The following is a 16,889-nucleotide window of genomic DNA, read 5'->3' as shown; positions in this document are numbered from 1 at the left end:
AATTCACACCTAAACTGGATCTTCTAAAATGCATCACCTTGCATTTGTCCAGATTAAACTCCTTCTGCCATTTCTGTGCCCAAGTCTCCAATCTATCTGTATCCTGTTGTATCCTCTGACAATCCCCGGAACTATCAGCAACTCTCCCAATCTTCGTGTCATCCGCAAACTTACTAATCAAACTCCCCACATTTTCCTCCAGATCATTTATATATACACTACAAACAACAGAGTCCCAGCATTGATCCCTGCAGAACACCACTAGCTACAGATCTCCATTCTGAAAAACACCCTTCCACTGCTACTCTCTGTCTTCTATAACCAAGCAGTTCTGTATCCATTTGGTGAGGCCGCCCTGAATCCCATGTGATTTTAGTTTTTGTACCAGTCTGCCATGTGGGACCTTGTCAAACGCCTTCCTAAAGTCCATATAAACTACATCCGCAGCCCTTCCTTCATCAATTATCTTTGTCACCTCTTCAAAAAACTTAAGTTGGTGAGACATGACCTTCCCCATACAAAGCCATGCTGCCAGTCACCAACTAGTCCATTTTCTTCCAAATGTGCATATATCCTGTCCCTCAGTATCTTCTCCAAAAGTTTCCCCATCACTGACGTCAGGCTTACTGGCCTATAATTTCTTGGATTATCTCTGCTCCCTTTTTTAAACAAGAGAACAACATTGGCTATTCTTCAGTCCTCTGGAACGTCCTGTGGTCAAAGAGAATGTGAAGATATTTGTTAAGGCCCCGGCTATTTCTTCCCTTGCCTCCCACAGTAACCTGGGACAAATCCCATCCAGCCCTGGGGACTTGTCTACCTTAATGCAATTTAGGATACTCAACACTTCCTCCTTCAATATATTGGCAACTCTCTAGAGTGTTCACATGCCTATCCCTGACCTCAACATCGGTCATGTCCTTCTCCTTGGTGAATACCGATACAAAGTACTAACTAAGGATCTCACCCACTTCCTGTGGCTCCACGCATAACTTTCCTTCATCGTCTTTGAGTGGGCCTACTCTTTCACTTGCTACCCTCTTGCTCCTAATATATGCATAAAAAGCCTTGGGATTCTCCTTGACCCGATTCGCTAAAGACATTTCGTGGCCCCTTTGAGCCCTCCTAATTCCACATTTAAGTTCCTTCCTACTTTCACTATATTCCTCCAGAGCTTTGACAGTTTTTAGATGTCTAGACCCATCATATGCTTCCTTTTTCTTAAGCTTAAAATTTCCTTTGTCATCCATGCTTCCCGAATCCTGCCATTTCTATCCTTCAGTTTTGCAGGGATATGCCTGTCCTACACTTCAATCAACTGGTGTTTAAAAGCCTCCTACATGCCAGATGTGGATTTGCCCTCAAATAGCCGCTCCCAATCCACATTCCCCAGTTCCTGTCTGTTATGTTTGAAGATATTATATGGTGGCATACTTGTATCATCCCCATATGCCTGGAGTATCACGGTGAAATTATTCTTTTTGTTGCCAGTCAATCTTAAGGCAAATTTTCTCCTTTGATAGCCATGGTTTGACTAAACAGAATGTCAAATGCTTGGGATGTCTGACTCCATTGGTAATGTTGTTTTCGCAGACTTATGATTTGATGCTGGTACTCCCAATGGTTGATTTGGTCAGATATGTTCTGAGATTGAAATGCATCACATATGTCTTTGCACAAAGCGATCAAACCATTTTAGAGATGCTTTAAAGATACTCTGGGGGCCAAAGCCTTTCAGGATAAAAAGGGTTTTCGAACAAATCTTTACAGTGCTGACTACACCTCCATTTGCTCACCATTGGTGAATATATTCCAGAAATCGTTGTTCGAGTTGTCGGTACTGAGCCATTCTTCCATGTCCACAAGCCATGGGACTTTAGCTTGTCCTCTTTAGTTTTGCCAAAGTCTTGCGTTTGCCTTGGTAACATTGAATTTCCGTGTTGCAACTTTGTTACTGTGGTTTTCAGTGACTTCTAGCACCTCACTTCCAAGGCTTCCATAATTTGTTCTTTTCTCTGCCATGTTGATTGTAGTAACATTTTGTTTAAAATTTAAACTAAGAATTCTGCCTTCTGCATGACACATTGTACATTTGATCAATTGATAAACATTGTGGCCTCATTCAGTTGCGTATTGCACATTGTGTACATATGGGAGCCGGCCGCTTAAGCTATGGTGGAAATGGGCCCCCTAAGCTTAAATCAGGTTTGCTCACTACCTTTGTCAATTAAGAGTCATTTTAACCAAAGCACCTTGCATGGTAACAAAGCAAGTTTGTCTCTGAATTTACAAAAATCAAAGTATGTCTAAACTTGAGGGCATATTATGTTTAATAAGTTATGGTATTAGCAACACTAGGAGAGCTGTGCAGAAGTTGCTTGGATACAACTACCAGGCACTACCGTTAAACCTGTGGAGAAAGAAGGCTTTTAAAAAAAATATACAGCATTTTATTTCCCGTTCTCTTTGCCATTGCCTTTCAATAGTCCTCAAAATAGAGATGAACAAGCAGATTGGCATCCAAATCTGGATCTCCAGCACTTTCTTAAATCTTCATAAGAACTATTCTGAATCTTGTATCACTGGGTATTTATGGGAGAGAAAATAAGCATTGCTTTATGGGGGTTTAGGTTTGCCTTTGATTAAGGGTCAAGATATCTTTAGTTGAAGATGCTGTTTTCATTAATGGGGAGGATTTAATTTGAAAGTATGTGTGTGGGGTGGGGGGGGAGAGAATATTACAGGAGTTAATTTATTTCATGAAACAACCTGCCATCCTTGGTTGCCCTCTACACCACCATTATCAAAAATTGTGGCTGGTAAGGCAAAGTGCCAATTATTGCATGGATGGCACCATCTTTGAAATTCCACTTTAACCGCAGACTCCCAACAATTTAGATAGGGGATAAAAGCAAAATACTGCACTGACAAAGGGTCATCCTGATGTGAAATGTTGGCTCTGTTCTCTCTCCACAAATACTGCCAGACCTGCTCAGGTTTTACAGCATTTTCTGTTTTTGAATTTAAATAGGGGGACTGATACATATTCTTGTGGCACTAAGGAAAACAAGGGACAGTTTCTAATGGACCATTTTTTTCTGCAGCAGTGTATAATGGGCAGCATGGTGGCACAGTGGTTAGCACTGGAGACTCGGGTTCAATTCCCACCTTGGGTCACTGTCTGTGCGGAGTCTGCGCTTTCTCCCCGTGTCTGCGTGGATTTCCAATGGGTGCTCCGGTTTCCTACCATAGTCCAAATATGTGCAGGTTAGGTTGATTGGCCATGCTAAATTGCCCCTTAGTGTCCAAGGATGTGTAGGTTAGAGGGATTACCGGGGTAAATATGTGGGGTTACAGGGATAGGGCCTGGGTGGGATTGTTGTCGGTGCAGACTCATTGGGCCGAGTGGCCTCCTTCTGCACTGTAGGGATTCTATATGTAAATCTTCTATATCTGCTCTTAGTTGGACTTCCGATTGCACATTAGGAAATCCCTACATGAATTTTCTTGATAATTAAGAGGTGTTAACTTAATTTAAAATCAGCTAGTCACAGAATTTATGCATCAAATGTCATCTGCTCTTAGTTGCATTTCCCCTGCACATTAGGAAATCCCGATATGGATTTTTTTTGGATAATTAAGGTGTGTTAGAACATAGAACAGTACAGCACAGAACAGGCCCTTCGGCCCACGATGTTCCTAAAGTGTCTGACTCCACTATCACTGCAGGCAGTCCATTCCACACCCCAACCACTCTCTGCGTAAAGAACCTACCTCTGATATCCTTCCTATATCTCCCACCATGAACCCTATAACCCCCTCGCAATAGTTCCATCCACCTGAGGAAATAGTCTTTGAACGTTCACTCTATCTATCCCCTTCATCATTTTATAAACCTCTATTAAGTCTCCCCTCAGCCTCCTCCGCTCCAGAGAGAATAGCCCTAGCTCCCTCAACCTTTCCTCATAAGACCTACCCTCCAAACCAGGCAGCATCCTGGTAAATCTCCTCTGCACTCTTTCCAGCGCTTCCACATCCTTCTTATAGTGAGGTGACCAGAACTGCACGCAATATTCCAAATGCGGTCTCACCAAGGTCCTGTACAGTTGCAGCATAACCCCACGGCTCTTAAACTCCAACCCCCTGTTAATAAAACCTAACACACTATAGGCCTTCTTCACAGCTCTATCCACTTGAGTGGCAACCTTTAGAGATCTGTGGATATGGACCCCAAGATCTCTCTGTTCCTCCACAGTCTTCAGAACCCTACCTTTGACCCTGTAATCCACATTTAAATTAGTCCTACCAAAATGAATCACCTCACATTTATCAGGGTTAAACTCCATTTGCCATTTTTCAGCCCAGTTTTGCATCCTATCTATGTCTCTCTGCAGCCTACAACAGCCCTCCACCTCATCCACTACTCCACCAATCTTGGTGTCATCAGCAAATTTACTGATCCACCCATCAGCCCCCTCCTCTAAGTCGTTAATAAAAATCACAAAGAGCAGAGGACCAAGCACTGATCCCTGCGGCACTCCGCTGGCAACCTGCCTCCAATCCGAAAATTTTCCATCCACCACCACCCTCTGTCTTCGATCAGACAGCCAGTTACCTATCCAATCGGCCAACTTTCCCTCTATCCCACACCTCCTTACTTTCATCATATGCCGACCATGGGGGACCTTATCAAACACCTTACTAAAATCCATGTATATGAGATCAACTGCCCTACCTTCATCAGCTTCCATGACTGGATGATTTTAAATTAGAATTTTCACCATTTGCGGTATAATGCTTACATACTGAACTATATTTGGTCTACATTCTGGTTAGAAGTGGTTGAAAGTTGACATGATGGGAAATTGTGGCGCAGTCCTTCACTAACCAAGTGTTTTATTGACCCCAAACGTTCAAAAGGAATCAACCTGTAAGAAGGTAAACATCAGCTGAAATTCAAGCAGAGCATGAAAACAGACTGGTTGCTCTGCGTGAAAGATCAACACTTTAGTAGAATCGCAAGGCTCATAGAGACAGGGAAAACATTAGTGCCTTGAATCCTAAACAAGGCTTCAGGGTGTCAAGGCCACCATGTTTTCTATGCTTCCGCCAGGTTCTAGCCTTGAAATGTCACATAATGATAAGGATCTAAATAGACAAAAACAAGAATCATGAAACACTGTTTGGGCAGGCAATGGGTACTTAACATCTCTTGCAGCTCCAACCATAGTAATGTAATGATTAGGTTAAATCAGTCGCCATAGGCTTTGCTATGTAGCAAGAATGCTCAAAGCACTCAAGAGACAGGGGTATTATGATTATAGACAAACACAATGGTTCCTGAGGCACAGCCATGTGGTAGTCATGTGGAAATCATGCTTCTACTCTGGGCTGTTGTGCATTGATAAAAGTGCTCATACATCATGTGGCCTGTCCTATTTGTACTGAATAAAATATAACCACCATCACCAATAATGGTATCACTTCAAATCATTTCAGAACTTGAGTGAAGGGTTAAAGGTGGAATTGATTCTAACATTCCCTAATTCCAACAACATGTTTAATGCTTTTTGCATGACACACTGCTGAAAGGAGTTGGAATGTCTTGTTGAAGTTGTACAAGACATTGGTAAGGCCACACTTGGAATACTGTGTGCAATTCTGGTCACCCTATTATAGAAAGGATGTTATTAAACTAGAAAGAGTGCAGAAAAGATTTACTCGGATGCTACCAGGACTTGATGGATTGGGTTATAAAGAGAGGTTGGATAGACTGGGACTTTTTTCTCTGGAGCGTAGGAGGCCGAGAGGTGATCTTATAGAGGTCTATAAAATAATGAGGGGCATAGATCAGATAGAGTGTCAATATCTTTTCCCAAAGATAGGGGAGTCTAAAACTAGAGGGCATAGGTTTAAGGTGAGAGGGGAGAGATACAAAAGTGTCTAGAGGGGCAATTTTTTCACACAGAGGGCGGTGAGTGTCTGGAACAAGCTGCCAGAGGTAGTAGTAGAGGCAGGTACAATTTTGTCTTTGAAAAAGCATTTAGATAGTTACATGGGTACGATGGGTATAGAGGGGTAGTGGCCAAATGCGGGCAATTGAATTAGCTTAGCTTAGGTGTTTTAAAAAAAAGGGCGGCATGGACAAGTTGGGCTGAAGGACCTGTTTCCATGCTGTAAACCTCTATGAGTCTATAAGTGCAAGCTGAAATGGAACCAAATGAAACCCAGACATCCAAATCTGAGTGAATAAGGTAAGGAAGTGTATCACCTTGACCAATCAGATTGATAGATTGTGAAATTAATAATGCAACAACTGAGAAAGAATTGTAAACTAGAATGGGTGAATTAAATGTCAAATCAGGTACAGAGATAAAGAGAATGTAAGAACGGATTGAGAGAGAAAAAGGAAAAAATGAAAGCATTTCAACTTTTGGCATTTTAAAAATTTCCAGCAATAACTAAAGCCTGAGGGGATGAGACTCCACAACAGTAATGGTTAAATTACAAAACAAGGGAGGTTTATTGATCACATCATTGAAAGGCTACTTAGATGGGGATGAACAATACATAACTTTCTATGGCCAGCTTAATTAGTATCTACTGTGCAAATAGAGCAACTTTACACAACTCATTGCATTTCAATCATGAACCAGTCAGCTACATTTGGTTTGCTCTAAGCCAGTGGTTCCCAAAGGGTGCGGCGCGCCACACTGGTGCGGCAAGAGAGGATGGCATGTGTGGCGGGAAGATTCAAGGACATTCAAAGAAACAATTAAACATGGATTAGATATTTTTCCAAAGTGATTGTTTTATACTTTCTGGATGTCCCATGATCATATTATAAAGTAGTTGTGTTCGATGTTATGAATCAAGCACTGCTAGGAGTTTTCTTTTGTTTTTGAATGTATTTCTTATCAATAAAAAAATTCGGTGTGGCGCGAGCAAATTTTTATTCCGAAAGTACGGCCCAGTGAAAAAAGTTTGGGAACCACTACTCTAAGCTAATGGCAGAGCAGCACAACTGGGACAGTTAATTTTGGATCCTGGAGTTTAACCTTATTTCTGTTCCCTCATCTGAAACATTGCCCCTTAGTGTCCTGGGATGCGTAGATTAGAGGGATTAGCGGGTAAAATATGTAGGAATGTGGGGGTAGGGCCTGGGTGGGATTGTGGTCGGTGCAGACTCGATGGGCCGAATGGCCTCTTTCTGTACTGTAGGGTTTCTTTGATTCTATGATCAGTACCAGTTGCACATAAATAACGGCCAACGACACTAATGTTACCATTGCTTTCATGCACAATTATGGAATTTTCTACTCCAAGATAACATGCACTTTTTCAACCTCATCATAAAGTTAATGGAAAAACTTTAAAAAATATACTTTATGCCATATTCATGTATACATCAGGCTAGAAGACGATTTATACTTCCGACACCCTACAGAATACAACGTGCAACTGCAATACTCAAAAATATTAAACAACCTGCTTGCGTGGTATTTCATTAGATTGAAGCATACTGTAAGGTAAACGAACAGATATATTTACGATTATTCCACATCTTGGAAAGAGTTCAAGCATTTTAAAAACAATAAAAAAACAAGTGAACTTGTAACGAATGAATATTACTTACTCGAATGCAAAGAAAAGTCCACTGGTGACCACAATTAAGACAAGTGTCAGATAGAAGACTCCAGTTTGCCTGGCCATCATAAGCCTGCCATCGCAGTGAAATTTATTTCTTCCCGGGAAAACTTCCCATTTCTTCCGCGGAATTTTCTTCTTTTTGGGAGACTCCATGGGAGACGAGCTCTGCGTGGTAATCTGGCTGTATTCGCACTGTTTCATTGGGGGCGGCATCAATGCGTGGATTGTTATCCCCAAGTCCCGAAAGAAAGATAATTATTTAAAATGAGCGGATCTCTGGAACACGGTAGTATCCCAACCCTGGATATGTACAGATTCCCTCGCCGTCTGTGTCGACTCGCATGTTAACATCCAGCACAATTATAGGTTTGAATTCATTTTCCTTGGGTCTCACCTTTTGCTGTTTCTTCCAAATTACATTTTGACGCCAAATGATTAAGACAAATAAAACCCTTTTTTTCCCCCTGATGTCCAAACGACAGATGAACAGATTTGAATTTTCTGTCAATATCTGACGCGAGTCCTGCTTTAAATCAGGCTGATTTTTTTTCATAAATGTTCTGTAGTAAAATATTTTTAAAACTCCCACATGAAATCGTTTGAATATTTTACCAATATGGTGATTTAATAGTCTACATATCCCGGTTCACTCCAGAGCCTTCTTGTTCGAATACAATTTTTAAAAATCTGACAAGCACGAGCTCTCCGGGGACTGAACCACTTTCCTCGATTTTTAAAAAAATATGTAACAGGGTTGTCTTAGAACAGCCGTTTCACAATTGGGTGTCCATGTGTACGCCGACTGCTGCTGAATCGCTTTTCCTCACCCATGGGTGTTCTTTCCGCACGCCTTCTAAACTTAATGTGGCTGCAGTAAAATATGTTAGCTGGTTTCAAAAGGAAAACAGACAGCCCTCGAGCCGGGTTTGTTTCCACATAGCCGCCGCATTTCGGAAGCGGGTTTTCAGCACGAAAAATGGCTCCTCGATAGGGGCTGAGGGGGAGGAGGGGGTGGGGAGATGTTGGATCGTTGCTGCCTCCTGGACGCGGACACCCACTGTAAACAATTCCCCCTTTTTTTTCTCACTATAAAGCGATCCAGCCCCGCGTAAATGTTTTCTGTTTAAAAATGACAACAAACAAAAAAAAAAGGGCAGCCCAGCCTCTTCAACTGAAGCTCAGAGCTGCCTGCGGGCTGACCAATAGGAAGAGTGTACAAGACGGAAACCTACTCGAAGGAAACGGCGCCCACTGCCCGCCACCGGATTTTCAAACCCCACAGCACAAGACACCCGGCATAACGCAGCAAACCGATCACCTATCCACAGCACACCGCTCTGTGGCATTCTGGGATTTGTAGTCCATCGGAGGTGGCGCTCGTCTGAAGTTATCAGCCAGAAAGGAAGTGAGAGAACTACTATTCCCATGATGCAGCTCATCTGATCCGGTTTTTAGCGGTTCTTTCACATCAGTCGTTGTGCGAGGTCGCCTCGGTCCCGGCTTGTTATTGATTAGACGTTAACTGTAGTACGTTTGTTCATCCACCCACCCAAGTGACAGAAACATATAAAGTGAGAATTGCAGCAATAATAAATGCTGCGAGGAACACAGGAGTCGGTTTGTTATCAGGCCGTCAAAATTGCGTACTCGGAGCTATCAGATTGCATTCGAGGTTTTCATGTTAAAGTGAACGGGCAAATAGTTAATTTTGATCAAATTGAGTATTTTTAGAGATGGCGTCTGATAAAAGTAAGGTCATTCTGGGAGAGATGAAATGTGATTGTGTTAGGAGAGATCCGGTTCTACAGGCCAACAGCGAGACACTGGGGTCCACTGCAGAAAATAAAGTACAACTGATTAAAGGTAAATGTATTTTTTTCCCTATATTTAAGTATTTGTAGAATACTAAGTTTCCCTTCTCTTTTTGGAGGTTGCCTATATTGTAAATGTTGAGCGTTTTCACATTTATTGGTTAGGCCACCGCTTGAGGACTGTGTGCAGTTCTGGTTACCTCATTACAGAAAGGATGTAATTACATTGGAGAGAGTACAGAGGGGATTTTTGAGGATTTTGCCAGGAATGGCATCGGCTGGGTTGCTCTCCTTGGAACAGTTGAGGCTGAGAGGACCAATTGATGTTGTACAAAATTGTGAAGGGTCTGAGTAGAGTGGATGAGAAATACTTATTTACTTCAGCAAAGAGGTCAGTGAGTAGGAGGACATATTTCGAGTTTTTATTAGAAAGATTAGAGGAGCAATGGGGAAATATTTTTTTCACCCAGAGTGTTGCTGGGGTCTGGAATTCACTGTCTGAAAGGATAGTTAGATGCAAAAACCCTCAATTTATTTAAAAGTTGCCCTGCAATGCACCTCAAGTGCCATAACCTGCATAGCTACAGAACAAATGGTGGGAAGAGGAATTAAGCTGGTGGCTCATTTTTTTGGCCACTGCAGACATGATGGGCCAAATGGCCTCTCTCTGGACTGTAAACCTTCTGTGATTCAGTGTGTTATGAACTGAAAATAACTAAGCACTAGTATATGAAATTCCTCGATCTCCCTTGTGTGTCGTTATAGCCAAGTGTTGTCTTTAGGTTGGAAGATGGGGATAGTGGAACCAGGGCTCTCACTTCCAATTTTGTAATATTCTTTCCTCGGTCTCCTCACAATTTTATCTGTTAGGCCCTGCTTGTGATTCTGCTCCCAATTTTAAATACACCTTGCCATTGCACAGGTAGTCCTGGTACTAGCTATTTACCTTTCATTCTATCCTGGCTCGATTGTTGTGCTCCATTGTTTCGATTGAATTGGGCCTGTCTGACTGCTTGCTATACTGTCAATCAGTATGGTTATAAAAACTGAAAGCATGAGGTAGCATTGTAATAGAAACATAGAAAAACTACAGCACAATACAGGCCCTTCAGCCCACAAAGTTATGCCGAACATGTCCCTACCTTAGTGATTATTAGGCTTACTTATAACCCTCTATCTTACTAAGTTCCATGTACTTATCTAAAAGTCTCTTAAAAGACCCTATCGAATCCGCCTCCACCACTGTTGCTGGCAGCCCATTCCACGCACCCACCACCCTCTGAGTGAAAAACTTACCCCTGACATCTCCTCTGTACCTACTCCCCAGCACCTTAAACCTGTGTCCTCTTGTGGCAACCATTTCAGCCCTGGGAAAAAGCCTCTGACTATCCACGCGATCAATACCTCTCAACATCTTATACACCTCTATCAGGTCACCCCTCATCCTTCGTCTCTCCAAGGAGAAAAGGCCGAGCTCACTCAACCTATCCTCATGAGGCATGCTCCCCAACCCAAGCAACATCCTTGTAAATCTCCTCTGCACCCTTTCTATGGCTTCCACATCCTTCCTGTAATGAGGCGACCAGAACTGAGCACAGTACTCCAAGTGGGGTCTGACCAGGGTCTTATATAGCTGCAACATTATCTCACGACTCCTAAACTCAATTCCTCGATTGATGAAGGCCAGTACACCATACACCTTCTTAACCACAGCCTCAACCTGCACAGCTGCTTTGAGCGCCCTATGAACTCGGACCCCAAGATCCTTCTGATCTTCCACTCTGCCAAGAGTCCTACCATTAGTAGGACCTGTTTGAAGGGCCTGTTTGTGCTGTAGTGAAGGGCCTGTTTGTGCTGTAGTTTTTCTATGTTTCTATTAGGATGGAGGGTTATAGGTAAGTCTGGAAGGTAGGGACGTGTTCGGCAGAACTTGTGGGCCGAAGGGCCTGTTTGTGCTGTAGTTTTTCTATGTTTCTATTAATATTATATTCCGCCATCCTATTTGACCTGCCAAAATGAACCACCTCACACTTATCTGGGTTGAGCTCCATCTGCCACTTCTCCGCCCAGTCTTGCATCCTATCAATGTGTCATCAACAAACTTACCAACCCATCCCTCCACTTCCTCATCCAGGTCATTTATAAAAATCACAAAGAGTAAGGGTCCCAGAACCGATCCCTGGGGCACTCTACTGGTGACCGACCTCCATGCAGAATATGACCCATCTATAACCACTCTTTGCCTTCTGTGGGCAAGCCAGTTCTGGATCCACAAAGCAATGTCCCCTTGGATCCCATGCCCCCTCACTTTCTCAATAAGCCTTGCATGGGGCACCTTATCAAATGCCTTGCTGAAGTCCATATATCCCACATCTACTGCTCTTCCTTCATCAATGTGTTTAGTCACATCCTCAAAAAATTCAATCAGGCTCGCTAATAAAGCACATGCTTTTGCATATAAGGTGGTGTCACAAAAAGACAATGCTGAAAAATCTCAGCGGGTCTGATAGCATCTATGGAGAGAGAATGGAGCCAATGTTTCGAGTTGGGATGACCCTTCGTCAGAGAATGGTGAGTGTCATCTCTACATGTTTCTGAGGCACTGAACTATCTCAAACAACAAGTATATGTATATCCAGTAACTCCCGAGAGCCCAGAGTGTCTGCTTTCTCCAAGTATAAAAATGCTCTGAGATATGATAGTTGCTAATGACAGATCTACGAATTAGATATTTGCTTGCATGTGATTACCTCGATGAGCCAGATGCAGAACATCAGCCATTCATTGGAAAATGAAATATAGCTCATAAATCACATTGTTCTCAATATCCTGATCTGCTCACTATCAAGAGTCTTGTGTTCCACTTTCTGTTGTGATCCAGCAGATAATAGTTGGTACTGAACCACCGCATGATCTGCTTTGAATCTGGTAGAGGTGATGTGAGTTTGTGGTCATGATTTGGCCATTTGATGCAAAACCAATCACCAACTTCAAATCATGGTTTTCTTGCATGTGTCAAAGTACACTTGTGGTTTACCTTGTCACTCCGCTATTGCTCCTGCTTTGTGCTGACATTCTCGGTGGCTAATGGTGACATTTAAAATTATTAGCCGCACACAAAATTGGCCAACTAGTTGTAGGTTTGCCTGGTGTCTTTCCAGTCGGTGTGGGTGAATCAATTATGTGTGATTAGGATACAAATGAATTGTTCAGATGTTTTCTCCTCTGACATGCTAGCTCTTAGACTCTTAATCACAGAATTGTTGCAGCACAGAAGAGGCCATTCAGCCCATCATGTGTGTGCCGACTCCCTGAAGCAGCATTTTACTTAGTACCACTCCCCTGTCCTCTTCAGTTAATAATCCAATTCCCTCTTGCAAGCCTTGATTAAACCTGCTTCCACCACACTTCTGGGCAGTGCATTCCATTTCCTGAACACTTGCTGTGTGAAAAGTTTTTCCACCTGTCTCCATTGCTTCTTTTGGCAATCATCTTAAACTGTGCCGCCTTGTCATTGATTCTTCCACCAGTGGGAAAATGTTTCTCATCTACTCTGTCCAGACCCCCATGAGTTTGAATACTGCTATCAAATTTTCTCCCAACTTTCTGTACAAAGAAGACGGGCCCAACTTCTCAGCCTATCTACTTAAAACTATCTATATAAAACGAAAAAGAGTGGCGAAAGTAAACATTGGTCCTTTAGAGGATGAGAAGAGGGATGTAATAACTGGAAATGAGAAAATCGCTGAGGCATTGAACAGGTATTTTGTGTCGGTCTTCACAGTGGAAGACACAAATAACATGCCAAAAATTGATGACAGGAAGGCTATGGCAGGTGAGAACCGAGAAACTATCATTATCACGAAAGAGGTAGTGTTGGGCAAGCTAATGGGGCTAAAGATAGACAAGTCTCCTGGTCCTGATGGAATGCATCCCAGGGTACTAAAAGAGATGGCGGGAGAAATAACAAATGCAGTAGTGGTAATTTACCAAAATTCGCTGGACTCTGGTGTGGTTCCTGCAGATGGAAAACAGCAAATGTGATGCCTCTGTTTAAAAAAGGAGGTAGACAAAAGGCAGGTAACTATAGGCTGGTTAGCTTAACATCTGTAGTAGATTCAATCATTTTCCTTATCATCGAGGAAGAAATAGCGAGACACCTGGATATAAATTGTCCCATTGGTAAGACGCAGCATGGGTTCATGAAGGGCAGGTCATGTTTGACTAATTTGGTGGAATTCTTTGAGAACATTACATGTGTAGTGGACAATGGGGAAACCTGTGGATGTGGTGTATCTGGATTTCCAGAAGGTATTTACAAGGTGCCGCACCAAAGGCTGCTACATAAGATAAAGGTGCACAGTGTTACGGGTAATGTATTAGCATGGATAGAGGATTGGTAACTAACAAAAAGCAAAGAGTGGGGGTAAATGGGTGTTTTTCTGGTTGGCGATCAGTGACTAGTGGTGTGCCTCAGGGATCAGTGTTGGGACTGCAATTATTTACGATTTACATAGATGATTTTGGAGTTGGGGACCAAGTGTAGTGTGTCAAAATTCGCAGATGACACTAAAATGAGTGGCAGAGCAAAGTGTGCAGAGGACACTGAAAGTCTGCAAAGGGATATAGATAGTTTAAGTGAGTGGGCAAGGGTCTGGCAGATGGAGTACAATGTTGGTAAATGTGAGGTCATCCATTTTGGTCGGAATAACAGAAAAATGGACTATTATTTAAATAGTAAAAAATTGCAGCATGCTGCAGTGCAGAGGGACCTGGGTGTCCTTGTGCAGGAACCTCGAGTTGGTTTGCAGGTGCAACAGGTAATTAAGAAGGTAAATGGAAGTTTGTCCTTCATTGCTAGAGGGATGGAGTTTAAAAACAGCGAGATTATGTTGCAGCTGTATAAGGTGTTGGTGAGGCCACACCTGGAGTACTGTGTACAGTTTTGATCTCCTTGAGAAAAGATATACTGGCACTGCACCTAGTGCAGAGGAGATTCACTAGGTTGATTCCGGAGTTGAGAGGGTTGGCTTATGAGGAGAGACTGAGTAGACTATGGGCTATACTCTTTGGAATTCAGAAGAATGAGGGGAGGTCTTACAGAAACATATAAGATTATGAAGGGAATAGATAAGATAGAAGCAGGGAAGTTGTTTGCACTGGCGGGTGAAACTAGAACTAGGGGGCATGGCCTCAAAATAAGGGGAAGCAGATTTAGGACTGAGTTGAGGAGGAACAACTTCACACTGAGGGTTGTGAATCTGTGGAGTTCCCTGTGAAGCAGTTGAGGCTACCTCATTGAATGTTTTTACGGAAATGATCGAGAAATTTTTGAACAGTAGAGGAATTAAGGGTTAAGGTGAGTGGGTGGGTAAGTGGAGCTGAGTCCACAAAAAGATCAGCCATGATCTTATTGAATGGCGGAGCAGGCTCAAGGGGCCAGATGGCCTACTCCTGCTCCTAGTTCTTATGTACTTAACTGAAGTTCCTCATCCCTGGGACCATTCTTGCAAATCTTTTATGCATACTTTCAAATGCTTCAAGTGTGGTGCCCAGAACTGGACAGAATACTCCATTTTAATGTCACACCAGCGTTTATACAACTTTTAACATCACTTCCTTGCTTTTGCACTCTCTGCCCTTAATAATAAAGTCGAGGATACATTATGCTTTAAGAACTGTGTCATTAATCTGTCCTGCCATCTTCAGTGATTTATGCACATATACACCACATCTATTTGCTCCTGCACCTGCTTCAGAATTGTATTTTTTGTTTAATATTGTGTCTCTTTTTTCTTTCTACCAAAATGAATTGCTTCACACTTTTCTCTTCCTTAAATTTCATCTGCCGCTTGTCCAACCATTCCACCAACTTGTCTATGTACTTTTTGAAGTTCTACATTATCCTCCTCACAGTTCACAATGCTTCCAAATTTAGCATCACCTGAAAATTTTGAAATTGTGCCCTGTATACCAAGCTCAAGGTTATTAATACACGTCTGGAAAAGTATGTGCCCTATCAGTGACTCCATCTTCCTCAATTCTGGAAAAAACATTCCTTAATCACTACTTTCTGTTTCCTGTCACTAAGCCAACTTTATATACATGTTGCTCCAGTCCTTTTTGTTTCATGAGGGCTTTGCTCTCAAGTCTGTTGTGCCACACCATATCAAATACCTTCTGGAAGTCCACATCAGCACAATTGCCCTTTCAATTCTCTCTGCTACCTCATCACAAAACCCTCCAGCAAGTTATTTGAGCACTGTTTATCCTCAACAAATCTGTGCTGGTTTTTCTTAATTAACCCACATTTGCCCAAATGACTCTTAATTTTGTCCTGAATTATTGTTCGAGAAGCTTCCCCACCATCGACTGCTGAGTTCATCTTTGCATCCATTTCCGAAAAAGGGTGTAATTTTTATAATTCTCCAGTCCTCTGGCACCAGCCTTGAATCTAAGGAAAACTGGAAAATTATGGCCAGTTCATCTGCAATTTCCACTCTTCATTTCTCAGTATCCTTTGATGCATCTCATCTGGCCCTGGTGTCTTATCAACTTTGATTACAGACAGCTTATCCAATAGTTTCTCCTTATCAATTGTAAAACCTTCAAATGTCTGAGCTATCTTCTCTTTCACCATGACCTGTGCAGCAGCTTCTTGGTAAAGACAGATGCACTGTAATCATTTAATACTTCAGACATGTCACCTGTTTCCATGCATAAATCCCCTTTGGTCCCTAATTAGCCTCCTTTACCACCCTTTTTACTATTTCAATGCCTATAGAAAACCTTGTGGGCAGCACAGAGACATGGCTGCAAAGGAATCAGGACTGAGAGCTAAATATCCAAGGATACACATCCTATCGAAAAGACAGGTTGCCTTGTTAGTAAGGAATTAAATTAAATCTATACCAAGAAATGATATAGGGTCAGAAGATGTCGATTCTGTGTGGGTGGAGTTGAGGAACTGCAACGGTAAAACGACCCTGATACAGACCTCTAAGCAGCAGTCAGGATGTGGGGCACAAAATACACTAGGAGATAGAAAAGACGTGTAAGAAAGGCAATGTTGCAGTGATCGTGGGGGACTTCAATATGCAAGTGGACTGGGAAAATCAGGTTGGTAGTGAACCCCAAGAAAAGGAATTCGTGGAATGTATATGCGATGGCTTTTTGGAGCAGCTTGTGGTAAAGCCCACTAGGGAACAGGCAGTTCTGGATTTGGTGATGTGTAATGAGGCAGACTTGATAAGGGTTCCTTCACCTGAAGCTCCCTTCGGAGGCAGTGAGTATAATATGATAGAATTCACCCTTCAGTTTGTGAGGAAGAAGCTGGATCAGATGTAGCAGTTAAAACTGTTGAGTAAAGATAACAGTAAGAAGTCTCTCAAAACCAGGTTAAAGTTGTCGATGGTAGCCATGATGTGG

At 42.4% G+C, this 16,889-nt stretch overlaps 2 protein-coding genes across 4 annotated transcripts in view; one reads left to right on the top strand and one right to left on the bottom strand.

Annotated features, from left to right (window-relative positions):
• The window catches only part of zdhhc14 (zDHHC palmitoyltransferase 14), a 264,960-nt gene extending 256,095 nt beyond the window's left edge, over window positions 1–8,865 (bottom strand). For all 3 annotated transcript variants that reach the window (XM_078229978.1, XM_078229979.1, XM_078229980.1), the window contains exon 1: window positions 7,637–8,865. In XM_078229978.1, the coding sequence (XP_078086104.1) occupies window positions 7,637–7,863 (227 nt within the window). In that variant the 5' untranslated portion in view covers window positions 7,864–8,865. The remainder of the gene's footprint in view (window positions 1–7,636) is intronic.
• A 231-nt stretch (window positions 8,866–9,096) lies between these two features.
• Window positions 9,097–16,889, top strand: part of tmem242 (transmembrane protein 242) — a 31,855-nt gene continuing 24,062 nt past the window's right edge. Inside the window, exon 1 of the mRNA XM_078229981.1 lies at window positions 9,097–9,513. Coding sequence (XP_078086107.1) covers window positions 9,384–9,513 — 130 coding nt within the window. The 5' untranslated portion in view covers window positions 9,097–9,383. The remainder of the gene's footprint in view (window positions 9,514–16,889) is intronic.

The sequence above is a fragment of the Mustelus asterias genome, chromosome 15 (genome assembly GCF_964213995.1).
Source record: "Mustelus asterias chromosome 15, sMusAst1.hap1.1, whole genome shotgun sequence".
NCBI lineage: Eukaryota > Metazoa > Chordata > Chondrichthyes > Carcharhiniformes > Triakidae > Mustelus > Mustelus asterias.
Note: the sequence above shows the minus strand (reverse complement) of the source record. Positions and strands in the feature narration are given on the sequence as shown.